Source organism: Pteronotus mesoamericanus, unplaced genomic scaffold (genome assembly GCF_021234165.1).
Source record: "Pteronotus mesoamericanus isolate MK-2021 breed Mesoamerican mustached bat unplaced genomic scaffold, CSHL_Meso_final contig_164, whole genome shotgun sequence".
In the NCBI taxonomy this organism is placed as follows: domain Eukaryota; kingdom Metazoa; phylum Chordata; class Mammalia; order Chiroptera; family Mormoopidae; genus Pteronotus; species Pteronotus mesoamericanus.
Window position 1 is genome coordinate 1,532,897 of NW_026555065.1, and position 20,007 is coordinate 1,552,903.

At 36.8% G+C, this 20,007-nt stretch overlaps 1 protein-coding gene across 1 annotated transcript in view; it reads right to left on the reverse strand.

Annotated features, from left to right (window-relative positions):
* PIAS1 (protein inhibitor of activated STAT 1) overlaps nt 1-17,864 on the reverse strand; it is a 110,859-nt gene extending 92,995 nt beyond the window's left edge. Inside the window, exon 1 of the mRNA XM_054565231.1 lies at nt 17,814-17,864. Coding sequence (XP_054421206.1) covers nt 17,814-17,837 — 24 coding nt within the window. The 5' untranslated portion in view covers nt 17,838-17,864. The remainder of the gene's footprint in view (nt 1-17,813) is intronic.
* Between the last annotated feature and the right edge of the window lie 2,143 nt (nt 17,865-20,007).

The following is a 20,007-nucleotide window of genomic DNA, read 5'->3' on the forward strand; positions in this document are numbered from 1 at the left end:
GTCTGACTAATTTTGAATACAGCAGTATTACTACCTCTCTTACTATGACCATGGTATCTATACATATGTAACCTAATAAGGCATTCACATTTTAGGCTGAGTGGTCTGTTTTATTTGGGCAAGGGGAAGGATGTGGTATGTTTCAGCAGGAGTGGGAGCAGCAACCACATCATACTGTTGTTCATAAAAACCTTTACTGTTTTTCACATGAAGTGTTATTAGGTTAAACTTCCTTATTCTCTAATACAATTTTTTTAAATTTAAAAGTAGAACTTCATATCCAATACTGTTAAACATTTTTTTCAGTCATCATTTACTTGGGTTATCATCATTTACTTTCAATACCCTTTTGAAGAACTGCACCCCACACCCTCCACTGCAGGACTAATCACACGGTGTTGTAAATCACCGATTTTTTATGTCCTCCCCCCCCACCAGACTTTATGCTTTTCAAGGGCAAGCACTTCTCTCTGTGTATAGTACATGACACCTAGTAAATGCCCAAGAGATGATGATCAACTAACTCCCCTGGATTCTGCCATCTAACATATTCTTCCCAGTTTCATACCACCTACAAAATCTGAGTTTTGCCTCTTAAGTATTCATACAGGTCATCTTTGAAACTGGAAATGTAACAGGGTCAAGACTAGACAGCCCTGTGGCACATCCTAAGAGATTTCCCTCCACTTAACAATAAAGTTTAAGATTACAAATGAGATTGTTTAACTACTTAGGATACAGAGCAATACTTTTCCCCAGGATTCCCCAATCTTAAACGCTGTGTAGGGTACACAAGAAAAATAATCAAGGTTATCACATTTGATTTGTAGATTTCAGACAAAAACAAATTAAGAAAAAGATGCGCATTTATGTTCTAAAATGCCCTGGGAGTGATCCTTCACAAACTATAGAAAATATTAAAAAGAAAAAAATAGGTTTCAAGAAAAAGTTGTTCAAGTCTTGCAATGACAGCTTAAGTATTCTTTTACATCCTATTAGAAATCTATTAATGATAATATTCCTTCGTTTTCAACACAGAATAGAACATTTTTATCCAATTATTCTACTAGTTATGAGAAACAACTTCACAACAAAAAATGCTTTATTCTACATAAAGTGAAACTGCTAACCCACTACAAAACTTACACAGATCATAATCTTCAGAACAGATCATGATGATTAATATTTACAAAGTTTTTAGAGTAGCGAAAGAAAGTTTAAGAAATATTCTCTTTAGGAAAAATTCCGCTAACATACACAAAAACACCTATCAAAGTAAGGATCATAAAAATATACTACACACTAAAATTTATGGAGAAGGAAGATGAGCTAGCTACTCACAAACTTCCAGCACCAAAAACTCTTAACAGCATCCATTTTAACATATCCAAAATACTAACAAGGAACGGAGGGAGGGAAAGATGGGAGGAAGAAAGAAGCAATGCCAAAGTTACTGACAAAGAGTAACTTTTTTAATGCAAAAAAGTAGAAAAAACATGTTTAACTGTTATGTCTAAAGGACAATTTATAAATTAGCCAACAAAGAAAGAAATGTACTATGGTTATACTAAAAGAATATTTTAGCTTTTGTTGCCATTAAAAAGTGAAAACATGAGCTTATCATAATCAAAAAGAACAATAAGCAGAAACTTATTCTTAATATCATTCCTTAAACATATAACTAATCAAACTGCAGTGCATTTCTCTAAATTCTCAAAACAACCAATGTCCTTAAAAATAGAAATTCAATTCTTTATGTTCTAAATCTAGAAGGCATAATTTTCCATTTGAGGATCAAAAATGTAGAGACAGATTCTGTGACAGAAGAGAAACAACACCTATCACTGAATCCTAAATCTAAGATGCTAAAAAGCAAGAAATAAATGCAAGTAGATTGCCCAGTTTGGAAGAAATAACACCAAAAAGGCCTTTTAAAAAACCTGTTCAATAAACTAGTATTTAATTCTCAAAGTTTCCCTAATAATAAAACTGCTGTATTTTTTAGGACAATGTATTTGAGATTCTTTAAACCTTCAAATTTTACTTATTTGAATAGTTAGTTAGCTGCCTAGACATCACTAATCAAAATCCCAAAATAAAACTTACAACTAAGAAGCAGTATGACTGAGCTTCACATTAAAGAGCTCAAATTTAAATGACAGGATACTCCAAATCAGCACTTTCCAAAATATGATCACAGTGTTAATGGATATTCAGAGAAATAGGGTTCTGTGGCAAATTAAATTCAGGAAATTCAAGATTCTGTCATTCCTCATGCTTTCCCTTCTCAAATCATATTAACATATTAAAAGTCCCAAGATGTCCAGCAGGAAAAAAATATTAATTTTACATCTAACATTTTACAAATTTACCTCAGTACGAAACTCTTCTTTATTATCATCACTGTTTAATCTATTATCGTCTCATTTCTTAACACTTCATAGAGGAATAATTCTGGAAAAAATTAAAGGTCTTCCAAGTTTTCCAGGAATTCCATTTTATGCCCGTTGTTCTAGCAAAATTATTAAACACACTCCCTTTCACTCTTAAAAAGTATCCCTGTTCGGATGACAAATTATATGGTCACCCTAAAATTAATACTCTAAAACTAAACACGTATTATAAAACATGTGAACCACCTTTACCAAATGCTACTGCATGCAGTGAAAATGTTTATGTAGATAATGATTAATCGTCATTTGTTTTCCCAAACCTCTGAAAGAATTTCCCACTAGCAATCCTATATAAAGTTTCAAAATACTCTGGACTACCAAATTTCTGCTAACTGAATTCACAAACCAAAGAGCTTTAGACAGTAAAAGATATCTATAATTACATAATTCTAAAAAAGAACCCATTATACCTAATTGTAAGGAAAGGACAACTCTTAAAAACATTAAAGCAGTCCATAATAGATGTTTCAAGTATTAAAACACATTTTAAAAAAATTATTCCAGGCCTTAATTGTGTGAGTTCCCCCAAATTCTTGACTATTTTCACTCAGCCCAGTCTTCCTCGGTGACCTCATCTACCCCGTGACTTCAAAATGCCATTTCTAAGTTAATTTCCCAATCTTTATTTCCAGCTTAGTCTTTGCCTCCTGAATTACAACTGCACTTCTTCTAAACATATCTATGTCCCAGAAGCACTCAATATTTCCAAACCTAACACATCAAATTTCTCTTAAACCTTCCATCCACCTAACCAGTCATCCAAGCCAGAAACTTCTACACCCCCTTTCTCCTTCACTCACATCTATTTACTAAGTCATGGCAATCCTACCACCTTAAAAGGTCCAAGTCCCAACTACCACTTTAATTCAGATTACCATGATCTCTCCCCTAGATGTCTGCAAGGGACTCAACTGTTCACCCCATCTACAGTATTGTCCCCTCCAAATTACTCTCCACACTAGTGGCCTTTCTAAAGTATGTAACTGATCATATCACTGCTTAACTTTTCATTACTCAACTGCTCTCAGGATAAAAGCCACACTTCTTAGCATTGAGAATGATCCAGTCTCAGTCATTGCCATTAACCCCCTTAACCAACTCTTCACCCTCCAGGATTTTTATACACGTTGTTCTTTCAGCCACTAACTCTTTTATTTCTCATTCCAACCTTTTTCTAGCTAACTCCAACTCATTCAGGTCTCAACTCCGATGTCACCCATCACCTTTGAAATACCGTCCTTAAGCCACACCTCAACATTACTGAATTTATCCTTTTATGTACTCTCCACTTTAATCCAATACAACCCTTACCATACTACATGTAAGAAAGGCCCTATTTACTTGTTCTCAACCATACTATAAGCTCTGTCTAGACTATGTCTTGTTTACAATCAATGAATAAGAGTACTGATAGTATGGCATTTTTTAATTATTATGAATCATATTAATAGGGCAAACATATACACATTACCTCCCACAAATACAAAGGACATTGTATAATTCTGCCCTGTGTCTGCACAGCATAAAGAATTTTATTCTTAATCCTACAAAAAATAGAGTGTTAAAAAAACTTTCCAAATTGCATGAAATTCAGGAGAGGGGAAGAGACTGACATAACAAAAAAGTCAATCTGACTTAAGAGTAAATAACTGAAAAGGGAAATTAAGATATGAGACCAATTTAGAGGTTGTTGGTTAATACCAACGTGAAACAGAGTCTGAAATAACGAGGTGGTAGTTGTGAAGGAAAGGAAGACATAACATTAAGAAAGACTCGACAAGATTTGGATGTGGAGGCAGTTTGTAGTTCAGATGGTTCGGAAATATGGAAACCTTCCTTGAGCATTCAAACCAGGTCAGGTCTCCTTGTCACATAGGCTTACAGCATTTTGTCGTTTTCCTTTACAGAACTCACTCCCATAACTACACCTTGGACCTTTCCACCAGAGCCTGCACCACTTCGAAAATCACTAATTTACACATTCTATTCTCCAACTACCACCTCCTATTTTTACTTGCTTAAGTACCTCTACTGCAACAATTCAACTTCACGTGTTATCTCCGATTCATTAATGCTATCACTCTCCGTCGATCGCCCCCTTCAAGTTCAGTGTAGTAAGATTCCATAGTACATCGTTTAACACTCCTTTGCAAAATTCCCTTCCCTCCCTATGCCTGGCACACTCAAATGGTCCCAACTTTACAACTCGGACAGAGAGAAGAATGCATGCATGCACGCAGGCAGGCAAACAGATGTTACTGTACATCCATAATCATTCATCTCAATGGGCACAGACAGCCCACTAGATTTTCCAGTATGTCAGAAATCAAAATCCCCACAATTATAATTTCAGATCTTTTCCTTGCTCTTCCCACAACTCCTTCTTCCAAAAACTATCTTTAAAAAGCATACATAAAAGAAATGACCGCGCGTTAACAATGCACTCAACATTGTAAACTGACATTTTTAAAAAATTTCTAAAATGCATTTTTGCTAATTATAAAAACATGGTTATTGTTAAAATTCAGATACAGGAAGGTGCAAGAGAACCAAACTATTTTTCACATACTTATTGGAATACTAGAATATAAGTTGCACAAGGGCAAAACTCAATCTACTATATTTTGCCTGCATAATGCGCTCCCATGAATAATACACACCCACATTTTTGTGCGCCATTATACACAGGGTTATCATACCCAGGTATAATGCGCATCCTTATTTTTCCCTCAAAAGTATGCATTATACATGGCAAAACACGGTATTTCATTCCTAACTGACTACTGAGCATCTAATACATATATGGCACATAAATCAGTCCTTTTTTTTTTTTTTTTTTTGGAATGGATAAGAACCCTGCTATGGAAGGCCAAACATGAAATAAGCAAAAGGAAGGAATGAGGAAAAGTGCTTACTTATTTTCAAGATTAACCCAATATATACAGCACAGTAAAGGAGTTATTCTTTTTACTTTACATAAAACACTTTTTAATGTATCAAACAAAATAACAGACAAAATATATAAAGTATAACAGATTTTAATGTCTGTGTTTCTATCATTAAAAGCTAAACTTTTCTCATAACTCTGATTCAAAAGTACTTTTCAAGACTTAACCAAGTGTGCATCACTGCCACAATTAAGTCCCTTCTACTTCCCCAAACATTTTTAGGCATTATTGCTGGATTCTATGGGCATGTATATGAGAGTATTCGCCACAGTAAGGCATATTGCAAAATAAGGTCTCCAAAACTTTCGTCTCCACCTCTACCTATAAAATCCTCCTCTTCAAAGAATGCTATATCAAATTTGGTAATTTATAACACTATGTTGTAGTTAAATGGTTTAATTAGAAGCAATGGCTTAAAAACAACCTTAAAGTAAATGATGTAGAAAACTAATTTCACTACCAGTTTCAATTTTATAAGTAACCTATTAATCCAAGTTACCTGGGAGGAAGTGAGGAACAGACAAAATGGGAGTGCACAAATACAGGCCTCGAACTTTTGGAATACTCTATTAAGTTTGATGTTTTATTAGTCTTCTATAAGTTATACATTCTCCTACAAAGTTATACTTATTATTTTGCATATGTTGTACATTTATTTATTTGTTTGTTTTAAAGCAACCTAGCATCCTGATTGTTGTGGCTCGGTTGGGCATCATCCTTGCAAAGCAAAAGTTCACCAGTTCAATTCCTAGTCAGGGCACATTCCTGGGTTGCAGGCCTGGTCCCCATTTGGGGTACATATAAGAGGAAACCAATTAAAGTTTCTTTCACACATCAATGTTCCTCTGTCCCTCCCTTCCACTATCTCTAAAAATAAATAAAAATTTTAAAATAAATATAAATAAATAAAAGCACCCTAGCTTTGTCTCAGAAAACAATTTGTTATCACTCAATATAAATCTTTTTTTAACCATACATAGGATTTTTGGGGAGGTCACCATTAAATGTCTGAATTTTAAACAGATTCTTGGACTGGGGAGCTCAATCTAGCAGCTAATTCAACTTTAGCACTAGTCTAACCCTCAAACTAGCTTTGAAAAGTAGCTTTTCAAAGAACTGCTACATTCACCATGAAGCTCCAAGAGTTTTCCCAATTCAAACTTGGGCTTCTTGAGCATTTTGACTTCTCTAACAAAGACATCATGGAGAGGATAAATAAACTGGCAAGCCTTTTCTGTCTCTCCCAATGGCATCTGGAATCAACTTACTGACAATTTCTTTCAAGTTATTTGTTAGTATTTGTCTGACTTTCATCATCATCTTCTGGATTTGGCAGGCTTATTAATGTTGAGCATAAGAGGTCTTCTGCTTGTTGTTTTTTAGTAAAACCAACATAAAACAGATAAAGCAAATAACCAACAGTGGTAGTCTTGACATCAACATGAGATTGAATCATAGTCTGCCATTTTTTCATCATGCAGGACATTTTGTAAGAGTAAGATCCATGCTATGGAAATTAGTTGCCCTAAACAGCGTTAGTAATGAGCCTGAATTTTCTAAATCCAACTTCATCATTCTGCAGATCAGCTAGGCTCACTTCAAAAACAAAACCCTTGAGACCATCAGATCTAATGTTGGTTCCTTGAATTCTCGTGACCAGTGTTTTCCTAATATTTCTTATATTGAACATAGCCGGTGCTTCACATCTATTTTCTCAGAAAATAGATCCATCACTTTCTTCTTGGCTCCCTTTCTGCCATGTTCATAAGGCACTGGTTCTGCCAACCGCCATGGTGCTGCTCAGAAAGCCAAAAGGGCTCAATATAAATCTTATTTCAACATTGGCAACTACTTAAGAATAGTTATCATATATTAATATAGTTTGTATCATGAGCTTCGCAGAAAGTTTACAATGTCCACAAGTTAAATACAAAGTGACGTATACAACCATCTACCTATTCCCTCACTAAAAAGAAAACAAAGACAGTAAAGAAAGAAAAATTCACAAGGACAAAGAGCAAAAGACAATAACCAACAGATTTAAAAAAAAAGAAAAAAAGTTAAGGCAGTGGTCCAGTCTTCTAACATGAGAAAATGAAAGGGAGAAAATCACCAAATTACAAACAGATTAATACAGGAAAATTTCCTAGAAATAAAGGACATGTGTCTCCACACTGAGTCACAAAGTACCTTAGCACAATGACTGAAAAATACACCAAAGCATTTCATCATGCAGTCTGAGCACACCAGAAATAAAGATCCTAAAACATCCAGACAGGTCATGTGTAAATGGCACTCTGTACTTTCGTTTATTTAAAAAAAAAAAAAAAAAAAAAAAAAAAAAGACTAAAAGAAAATGTCTAACTCTTCAAACAAAATTATATCATACTTCAAATTGTCTAGTGTTTCATCCAAGAGATAAAACTACACTTTAGAAAAAATTATCTGAAAAGCTAAGATTTATCAAAAACTTAAACTTTGAGTAAGATCATCATTAAAGTTCAATATTAACTTTATTCAAACTCCTTTTGCTCCTAGAAGATTTTGGTTACTTTAACTTGACAAAATAACTACCCTAAAAATCAATGATACTTTTTTAAAACCATGAGGCCTGGAGGGGAGGAGGGGGAAAGTAGCTCACAGAAGACACAGGACTCTCAGAAGTAAAGACTTTATGTAAGTTTTTCAAAAGAATGAGTTATGGTAACTAATTTTTTCCATCAATGTAAAACATTCATATGTGAAAGCCGATGAGAACCAATTAGTTTTCTTAAATACAATTCAGAAATGTAGAAATTCGAAGTTAAGCAAGAAGTACTTATCAAATATACATATTGTTGTTGGTCTTAAGCAGATAATTACGATGAAAGATAGTATCTGTCTGTCCACCAGACTAAATTGTTTACCGGCAGGAATTACATTTTAATTATCTTTGTATACTGATGACTAGCACAGTACCAGGCACACAGTTTACATTCAAGTATTTACCGAATAAATGAGTGCATAAAAAGGCCTAACATATAGAAAATAAAAAAGTTCTCTTCAATACCTAGATTTAATGAAGCCAATATTAAGAGAGAGAAAATATTAAAGAATCAATTTGTAAATCAAATCAAAATTTATTTTCATATTAATAAGGTATTATTGACTTCTTCAAATACCCTAAAACCACAGCTAATTAATAAGAGCTTGAATTTAACTATTTGCACTTCACATCAATATTTTTCCCGTGGTTAACTTTATTGGTAGAATTATCTTGGATGGAGGATAAACCCTTTAAATTCCAATAGCATTCACTCACAGCATCCTCACCCCATCCCCATACATACACTAACACACATCACCCTCAGACCCCAATCCTTCCAGTTACAATGACAGATGTTTAATAACAAAAAAGGGCCACTTTTACTAAAGCTACAAATAAAACTGTAATCTATTTGCAAAATAAAATGTTCAGTATCATGCTCCACACCCTCATGAATCACCTGTTAGATCAGCAGGTGCCAGAAAACTAGTAACTTAGTGGAGTATAAAGTGTTTACCTACAAGCAAATACATTCTAAACAATTATCAACCAACTATAAGTAGCAAAGTTAAACCTACTCAACAGAACAAACTATCAAATACTTACAGCACAATCTGTTTATATGCAAGTACTGCTAATTACTAAAGACTTTTCTCTAACATCTTTTCCATTAGGCACAGCAGGGCTGTCACTTGAAAAAACTTTTTAAAAAGTCTGAAATTAAGGGTTATTAATTTCCACTGTTGATCCTTAGTCTGAACTATTCCTTGGATTACTATCTCAACTCAGGAGTGAAAACTAATGGCAATCCTAAAATTCATGTTCTCTTCTCTAAGTATTATTCAATTAGACATAAAATACCATAGTTTTTTTTTAAAAATCCTCACCCAAGGATATGTTTGAGGAGAGAGAAACAAACAAACAAACAAACAAACATCGATGTGAGAGAGAAACACTGACTGGATGCCTTCTTGTAGACACCCCAACTGAAGATCAAACCCGCAACCTGGATATGTGGCCTGACCTGGAATTGAACCCACCACCTTTCGTTCTGTGGGATGACACTCCAACAAACTGAGCCATACTGGCCGGACTAGATTCTTTTCTTTTCTTTCTTTTGTTTTTTTTTTTAAAGGACAGTTTGGTGCCACTGCCTTAACTTGTGCTAATGTTCCCAGCAGCTTTCCCCCTAGTTGCTTTTGCACCAACAGTCCAAATGTCAATCTAGGGGAAACCTCAAATAATATCATATTTTGAAAGACCCCACACTTTGTTAACAGCTAAACTGGAGGAAAGAAACTCAGGAAACAGTAAGGTAAGTCATAACTCAAAGGCTGATGGCCTATAGGAGGGATTAAGAGGGACCTACAAGGAAGGCTTGAAGACAGAGTTCCTAGAAGGAACTGTAGATATCTAAGGGTTGGCAGGTTTCAAAACTGAAGTTTTGTTATCTTAAACAAGGATGCACCCAGCATATTTGACTTTGGAGCTGATCTTTTTATTTTTAATAAACATTTCATTTTAAAACTTTTAAATTTACAAACACAAGTTCCCATATACTCCATGCCCAGTTTCCTGTTACAATGAACTAATGTTGATACATTATTATTGAATTAGCCAAAAAGTTCCATACAGTGGCTCTAATAGTACTTAGTTGTCTGTGACTTCATTCAAAACAATTGTTAGGCTTATTATGATAGCTGTCATATCAGTGCGCATTTAAAAAAAACCTATCAAAATTGGTAAATTTTTTGTGCAGTCATTTCAATACTGAAAATGGGGGAAAATACGCAACATTTTTGGTGCATTATGCTTTATTTCAAGAAAGATAAAAATGCAACTGAAAAGCAAAAAAAAAAAAAAAATTGTGTAGTATATTGAGAAGGTGCCATGACTGACAGAACATGTCAAAAACGGTTTGCAAAGTTTAGTGCTGGACGATGCCCCATGGTCAGGTAGACCAGTTGAAGTTAACAGTGATCAAATCGAGACATTGAGAACAATGTTTCACCATGTGAGAAATAGATGACATAATCAAAATACCCAAAGCAATAAAATTATTGGTGAAAATTAAAAATATATCTTTTATTTTATGGAAAAAAACCATAGACTTTTTGGCCAACCCAATAAATATACATATGAAATATTTACACTGTTGAAAACAATGAGACAATCTCATTTGGAACATGTCATGGAAAGATCTTCAGTATGTGTTGCTAAGTGAGAAAAGCAAATCAAAGGATACAATGCATTGTATGATCCTTTTGTTTGTAGGAAACATATTTATGTACAAATACATTCATTTAATAAATACTGAGTTTCTTCTATGCACCTAGTTTGTTCTGTATCTAGACATATACACATACAATAAATTAAAAATATTATACATACTTAAATACTCACAAAGAAAGATGAATAGCTCAGACACAAAAGGGTACATATTATATGATTCCATTTATTTGAAATGTCTGAAATAGGCAAATCTACAGAGACAGAAAAAGATTAGAGGTTGCCTGAGGGTGAGGTGAGTTGTAGGCAAAGGAATGATAGCTGAAGGGTGCATGACTGCCTTGGCAGGGGTAAGAAAAATATTCTAAAACTGGTTATGGTGATGGGTGTACAATTTGTAAGTAAATTAAAAACTAACTGTGAACTTTACATGGATGAACTGTATGGTATGTAAATTGTCTCAATAAATCTGTTACGCTCTGCTCACCCCCAAAAGAAGAGATACTAAAGTAGTTGGAGGGGGGGAATGATGAAGACCATTAAAACTTGACACTACTGACCTGGCTGGTATGGCTCAGTGGATTGAGTGCCAGCCTGCGAAAGGAAATGTCGCTGGTTCCATTCCCCTCAGAGCACAAGCCTGGGTTGTAGGCCAGGCCCCCAACTGGCATGCAAAAGGAAATTGACCAATGTATCTGTTGCACATCAATGTTCCTCTCCCTCTCTCTCTAAAAATAAGTAAGACCTTTAAAAATAAAAAAAAAAACTTTACGCTGTTTACTGCTATATCATTACAATGAGAAATGTTCTCATTACAATGAGTAATGTATTCATTTATTATCTATACAAGGTAAAGATATAAAAATAAACCAAAACAGTCCTTCATAAATTATCGTGGATGTAATGTCATTCAAGTTCATCTAAGAAACAATAAAAAAGTGTGAATATGTGACTCTATCTCAGAACATTTACAATTTAGATTGACAAATAGACATGTACATCAAGACTTCTCACTAACAAAAATCTTGAACATAATTTGTTCACTTAACAAATATATCTTAAGCACCACTGTGTCCACAGGGAAAGGATGGGTGAAAATGGAGTGATGTACAAAACAATAATGGTCAACAAAAAGAAGCAAACTAACAGCTCTGGCTTTAAGTTAATTAAGGACATTTGCTAGACAGCAGGGGAGACAATGCACACAAGAGTAGACTGGGGTCAGCCTAAAGAAAATCTTAAATACAAAAAACGAGAGCTAAGACTTTATCCTGTTTTTGATGGAAAGCCACTGGAATGACAGGATGAAAGGAGTGTTTTGGGGAAATTAACCTGGCAACCAAAGGGGGGAAATTGAAAGCAAAGAAGAATAGCAGGAAAGGTAAGAAAGAGATGAAGTTTTTTAAAATAGGATCATTAGTAACAGGCCTGTGAGTGTTAGTGATATTTCAAGCTTACTAATTAATGTTCAAAGAGTTTGTTTGTTTTGTTTGCTTAATCCAAGGTTAAGCAGAAAAGGAAATAAGGTGGTTTGTTAATTTTGATGAATTTTAGAAGTGCATAGGGAAGAATTACCAGAAAATTCTGAGGAGAGAAGGGATTTGGAGAGCTATCTTTTCATCTAATACCACTGAAACCAAGAGTAGATGGAATCAAAAGCAATGGGAGTTCCTTAATTTTTAACATGGAAGGGCAAGTGTAGTACAAATATTTTGTAGCTAGAGTAGTAAAAAGTGCGTGGCAGTTAGAACTACTATAAATTGATAGTAAAGGTCAGCTAAGTACTTTTATATTTCTCTATCACCTATTTCCAAAAATCCTAATGATAAAATTTGTTACATAAATGCAGGTTTAGGTGAGGACTAAATTAGACATCAAATTTATAGTATGATCAGTTTCACACCCTTAATTTTACCAACTGTTCCTTCTACAGGCAGTATTTTCAGATGCTATACAAATAATCCTAGTTCACATATACACTTATTAACTGATTTAACACATAAAGGTTCCTTCTTAAAATAGGAAAATGTTTTCATTGCCTATGTAATCTCCTTTCTACAACAGCCTTCTGGAAGCAATCTTATCTACCAATCTAATACTGTGGTATCACTTCTCTGAGATTAAAAAATGAGTAAAGCAAGTTTTCATTTGCACTTTCTGTAGATTAATGTTCAGCATTGCTTTTTAAAATGCCAGTTAAAAACAGATGAGCATCTAAACAAGGCACATAATCTTACAATATTTGATTATTGTGATATAATTTCCCAAAATCAAACATACTTGAAGTACATACTATTTCATAATCCATTTCATCCTTTATTAAATGTTCTGAATCAGAAGAAATGTTCACTTACATTTTATAAAATCTATCTCTGCCATCATTTAATAATCTTATCTAAAGGTTTATAGAGACAAAAATAAAAGTATAGATAATGAACAAATCAAAAATTTCACTCACACTTCATCTATTCAAAACACCATTTGCATTGCTTCCTAAAGCATCAAAAGGACTGTCATATTAATATAGTTAGACTAACACATTTACAAACTTTTATATCATGCTGTTTGTCAAAACATTGTTTAAAACAGCAAGAAAGTAGAAATAATCTAGTTGTCCCATAAGGTACCAGCTGAATAAAATACAATGTTACCTTTCAAATGATCATATAGACCTGTATATTTACTAACCTGGAAAGACAGCCATGGAAAAAAGCACACTACAAAGAGTACTGTGGCATCTTTTTGTGATGAATATACAAACACATATGCTCAGAGAGAGAAAATCTAACTGGATACCCAGATGTTAACCATGTTATTTCTAAGCGCTAAGATTACAGGTGCTGTTTATTTTTCTGCCTAATTTTTTCACTATTCTCTTAAATTTTCCCAAGCAAAATGATATTTCCAAGAATATGATTCCAACTAACTCCAAAATCTTCCTTGCAAAAAACCCAAGTTACATCCCAAAACACCCCAGGGCAAAGAGCAAGAGGGAAAGTATCAACTATAATATAACCAGAATTCTTAATAAACAAGGCACCAGGACTAGCATGGCACCTCTAAGGCAGCTTACAGTACATTCTGAAATCACAAGACCTAGGTTCAAGTCCCTGCCACTTTTATTTGTGTGACCTTGAGCTAGTCTCTTACCCTTTCTGGGCTCACTTTTTATCAATAAAAGAGGTATTATCTGCCTGTCCTATATCAAAGAACTGTTGGAAAGATCGAATGAGATAATGTGATACATTATGAAATGCAAAGCACTATATATTATTCAAACATTTAAAAAAAGGTACTTAATGTCAGAGCAGAATACTTTAGAAAACACAATTCTATGAAGTAATGAACCAGGGGTTTTGTGTGTTTTTAAAGGCTACATCTCATCCTAAATACCCAGTTTTTCAGAAACTTAGATACTTCTTTCCAGTAGCCACTACAATCATTAGCCATGTTTTTCTCTTTTTAAATCCCTAGCTACCAGCAGGAAAGGGTACGAATTACAGTGAACTCAAAAGCCTCAGCAAGAACCACGGAGCAGCGTGTTGATGGAGTTCACTAGGAGAAACCCAAGGTTAATCAGCTATGGACTCACCACTAAGCACTACAGCAATCAACAGGGATTACAAGAGACTCTTTGAAGAGAAAGACAATACAATCGCGCAAAGAAAACGGTGGAGGAAAATGCAGTATTTCAAAACAATTACATGAAATACCTAAAAACTCAAGTGTTCTATAAATTGTTCTTAAATAATGTTCATAAAAATGGTGATCTAAAACAAAAGCCATCTAAATGTGGTACTTGACAAAAATCAAGTTACGGAGATTCAAAAACAAATCCATGAATAAATTGTCAATTTACTTGCTTATATCTAAAATAAAAGCAGAGAATTACACACCACAAATATCAAAATTAAGTGGCTATCTCTTGAAAATAAAGAGGCAAAATATGACGATAAATTTACTGGCATACTTATAATACTTTTAAAAGTATGATTTTAAAAGTATGGTTGTCTTCCCATTGAACTCCACTACTTAATCCACTGAATTGATTATTAACTTATTCCTTTCCACTGTTCCTCCTGTAAGCTAAAATGCCAACATAACTTGATGAGTTTTAATGCAAAAAACATTTGTAATTTTTTTAAAGTACTTTAAAAGAAGGGATACCTGAAGCTGTCAGATAATTAACTTCCAAGATCATCTAGCCATCACACCCTCCTGCTTTTAACCTCCTAAAGATAATAAAATGCTCACTCTTCACATTCTCACAAATGCCATTTACGGATATTCCCTAATGAAAAATTAAACCTTTCACAAACAAATGTGCACAGAGAACTCTTTTTGATATACATGACTCACAATCCAATTTTTATTGGCAATATCTTTAAGTGTTGCAGCTTGCACCATTCCTACAGGGGACATGGATCTCTCCATTTTTCCATCTGATTCTTTGTAGATTTGTTATAGATTTAAAAGGACTCACAAAAATGGGCCATGAGGAAAATAATTATGAATATAATCCACAGCAAAATAATATGTGGGCTATAAATTAAGATAACCAAAAAGTCACTGCATTTACTCAAATCCTCATAGCTGGAAATCCACTGGAAGTAATGTATTTTCACCTAAAACTTTGAAAAAAATCTGGGTTTTTCTTAATTCTAAGTGACTTTCCCTACCTTATTAGGAATAAATGCTATTTACCTCCAAAAGTCATGAAAAACCATCAAAAAATATAATTTCCGAAAGGAGTATCACTGCACAGATCATATAAACAAATTCTAAAACAACTATGATAGGCATTCCTAAGATCATCTTCCTCCTCCAAAAATAAGAGCAAATCTAACCACAATCAAGTATTAACAAGATTTTTAATACAGCTATCACCAGCTAAGCAATTTTTCACAGCCCCTCAAAGTATGGGCACACACAATACAAACCAGTATGTTAAAACAGTTATTATAATTTGAAAAAAATCGTACAACGGGGCCATAAAAGTAGAAAACAACTCCCCTGGAAAACCTCAAGAACATTTTGGAGAGAGCAAAAAAAAGGCGATCAATTTTAGAAAAATGTCTTTCCCCAAGTGTTTAGCGTTTATCTGATACTGGCTCATTTTTGTAAAGAGAAACTTTACCTAACAAGACTCTCACCAGGGATCAGATCTATCTATCCCCAAAGGCACTTTCTTAAAATGAGAAAGAACAAAGGAGGAAATCTCCCAGCATGTGCTTTCCATACCAATTTCTTTGGACAGCATCAAGAGTGACAATATAGCCAGCACAAGCTTTTCAGCTTTACTCTGGTCCATGTAAAACAGAACTGATCAGCTTCATTTGAAAGGATTACTAACAAAATAAATATCAGAAGGCAAAGATCACATAGTGACTACATTTTAAGAGTAAAACTACAGAAAACATGAACTAAAGTTGTGTACTCTTTAGTTTAAAAGTTAATTACCTCCAAATATTCAAATTCCTTAGGCTTTTCCATTTCAGTCAATAGTTGGAAAAAAAATACCGAAACTAACCACTCTAAATCTGCTCTCCCTTAATTTGTAATTAGAAGTAAATTGTAAAAGAATGACACTCAAAGACAGTGTGTGAATACACAAATTTTGGGATATTAACATTGCAAAATTATTGGGGAAAACGATCTTTCAGCGAAGCTTTCCACAGAAAAACTCTCCAGAAACTAAGGTGGTGTGGTGGTTCTAGAAGTTGTCGTTTCATTATAACGTAAAAAAAAATTTTTTTAATGATTTTTACTAATTATAATAAGAAGATTCCTCAAAGATTTACAACTGTATATCCCAATCCCCACTGATGTCAGTTCTCTGGGTCAGGATATAACCAGCTGCTTGGTTCACACATAGGAAGCCACAGAGAGGGGAATATCGCGTTCAGAGCCTCGAAATAATACCCGTTAGTTAAAAACTGCTTGCTACTAAACCAAAATTATTCGAGCGGAGCCCCATTTATCACAATCCAATCATAAGGGTTCCATCCCTCCCCCCACCCCCCAACTGCTTGTATAGTGGTATATTTGCTTCGGTAAAGAAGCCATCATCAGGTAAAGAAGATTGGGGTGGGAGAAAAAGCGGAGCAAAGGGGGCACCCTTTCATCCAATTTCGCGAGGCGTGAGTAATCGGTACAGTTGAGAGGAACGGAGGAACGTTCTATTTATTGGGGGTTGAAGTAGGATGAGGGGAGAATTTCCTTCAAATCAACATGGCCAGCAAGATGTCCCTACAAACAAAAGGCAACGGGGGGATATAAACACGAACCATTCACCTCCATCAGCTATAGCATCGCCATCATGGTGTGTGCAGAGACCCCCAAAGGCTCCTCTCACCCTCCACACTAGCCGAAGGAAAAAAGAGAGGTGCTTCCCACCACCCACGACTGCTTCCAAATACGGTTTCTCCCCCCGACTGCCCAGAATCAGAGAGAGTAACGTCCCGCCCAGGCAGATTCCCCGCTACCTCTCGGCCGAACCCTAACGCCGGCCCGGGGCTCACTAAACTTTACTGGAGCTTCTCCCCAAATACCCTCCCTATCGCCCCAGGATCGTGTTGCCCTCGAGCGGGGCACCCCAAGAGCCTCCTGACAGGCGGGCAGCAGGGGAGAGCCGAGTCCGGGGCGGGGGCAGCGGGGAGCCACGGAGGGGCGGGGCGGCCGGAGCCAAGTTCCCGAGGGTCTGAAGAGAGCGCCTGACAGGAGCCCGGGACTGCAAAGAAGGAAGAGGAAGCGGCGACGGGAAGCTTCCCAATCCCCCCTACATGTACACCCTACCCCAGCCCCCGCACCCCAAGGGGGGGCTGGGGAGGCTAACTGGACTAGAAGAAACCGAGCCTCAGGGGTAGCCGCAGCCTGCACCTCCGACTCCCGATCTCTTCCCCCGCCACCCCCGCCAGGGGCGCCCACAACAATAACACGCCGGCGACGACCCGTCAGCGCCCCCGAGGCACCCGGGGCCCGCGGCCCGCCGCTGCCGGGCCCCCTCAGCTAGGGCCAGGCGCGCCGCTCCTCCCTACAACTCCAGACCCGGGTGGAGGCAGGCCCGAGCGGCCCCCCAGGGCCAGACCCATCCCCCCCGGCACCAGCGGCACAGTCTCCGCGGCCGAATATTAGAAGTGAATTCGAGCTGCGCTTTACCTTTAGTTCCGCACTGTCCGCCATCTTGCGTCTGTCAGCGCAAGCGCACTGAACCTCGCCGGGGGCCGCGGCTAGACCCGCCCCTCTAACCAGCCTGGCCCCGCCCCGGCTCGTCCCCTCTCGTCCCTCCACCTCCCCAGTCCGCCCCCGGCCTCCGCCCCGCTGCTGGAGCTCGGAGCCCCGCCCCGGGCACGTATAGCTGCGAAACGGACACGTAGCATTTAAATAATGGCGCCAAGAGGGGAGGTTTGACAGTTACTCCCCCTACAGCATCCCCACCCCCCATCCTGGCCGGGCTAGCGCCTCCAAGGACCGACCGCTGCGGGAGGACTGCTGGCCTGAGCCCCACCCCTACGGGGCCTGAAGAATCCTTCTGCAAAGTTTCGAGGGCTACAGTCACAAAAAACAATAGTGCCCCCCTCCCCCAATAGCACCTGCTACCTGCGGGGGTACCCGTGGACTAAAAATAACAGTCCGTTATGTTTAAAGATCACTTAATGAAGCATTTCCAGGTTTATTAGCTCAGATCCTCCTCATGACAACTCAGTGAGGTATACAGGGAAAAGATCACAAGTTCCTTGGTATATAAATATGTATTCAGAAATGAAAGCTCAGAGAGGAAAAGTAAATAGCCCAAACAAGCATTTAACAAGGGGCCTAAGACAAAATTCTGAGGACATTCATTCATTAACTAATTTGTTTCAGCAAGAATTATTTAGTGACTATGTACAGGCCCTGTCTCTACTGGTTATGTATACAATGGGAAATTAAATGCAACAAAGTCCCTGCCAACTGTAGTTTTTTCAATGGGAAAACAGACAAGTGAACCAGTAAAGATACTACAACTGGTGATGTGTACCAGAAAAGAGCAAATGGTCCAGTGAAGGAAAAAAGGGGGAGGTATATTTAACCCTGGGAGGGCTTTCTCCACTAAATTAACATTTAAGCGGACATAATAATTATTTCACACCTTTCCCTCTTCTAAAAGCCTCTGATACCTCTTCCCCCAAACCCCACTTTTTGCTGCTCAATTTTGCTTCACACCTCATACAAAAAAACACACACACAAAGCAACAACAACAAAAAACTCCCCTGTCTTCTCACCATCAAAACTACTCTTATAGGCATAGAAACTTGAGGTTACTACGAATGAAGAAGTGTACCTGTGCCTCTGAAGACCAGTCCCTTCACAGTGACTTGGATTTCTTTCCCTTCCACATTCCTAAAGATTTTACTCCTACAATTAATTACCTTGCCTTCCCAGCATTATTACTTTTCCCTCTTTGTATTAGATTACTCCCATCAGCATATAAACATACTAAAATTCCTGCCATCTAAAACAAATCTCCCTTAACTAAAAAATCCCCTCTGGAACTGCCCGATTTCTCTCCTTTCTTCCTGCATAAATTCTCAGAAAGGTTTTCCAAATTCTAAAGGACTTGTTCCCAATTCCTCACTTCACATTTACTTCTCAGCCTACTCTGATCCAGTTTTGACTTCCCTCATCAAGATCACTTATGGGGAGGGGTGTCTAAGGGGACTAAATGCTAATGGAAAAAAAATACAATAAAGGTTAAATTTTTAAAAATCAAGTAAAATTAAATTTAAAAGATCACTTATTGAGATTACTGACGATCTCCACGTTTCCAAAGACAATTGCCAATTCTCTATTCTTATGTAAATTGACCTCTCAGCAGAACTACAAGCCTGTAACAAGCTTCCTTACTTTTAAAACATTTCTTCCCACTTAACTTCCTTCAGTGTCTCACTGTTGGGGTTTTCCTGTTCCTTTACTGGGTCTCCTTTTCAAAATCATTGATTTCTCCCCTTTGACTCAATCTTTAAATATTGCTGTGTACCAAAACTCAGTCCTTACTCTTATTTTCTCTATTTTACTCTCCCCAAGGGATGTCATCCAACTCCTTGACCTTAAGCCTGTAAACTGATGACTTCCAAATTTCTGTCCAGCACAGACCTCTCCAACAAAACGCAGTTAGCTGCTTAATATCCCTACTTCATGACTCAGAGTCATCTCAAACTCACGTCAAAGAGCCTTGATTTTCACCCCCAATCCTGCCCCTTTCCGAGTATTCTCAGGGAATGGCACTGTCGTCCACCCAATTGTTCAGAGCAAAAATGAAAAAATATCCCTCGTTCCTTTCTTTCAACCTTCTCTCACATCCAGTTCATCAAC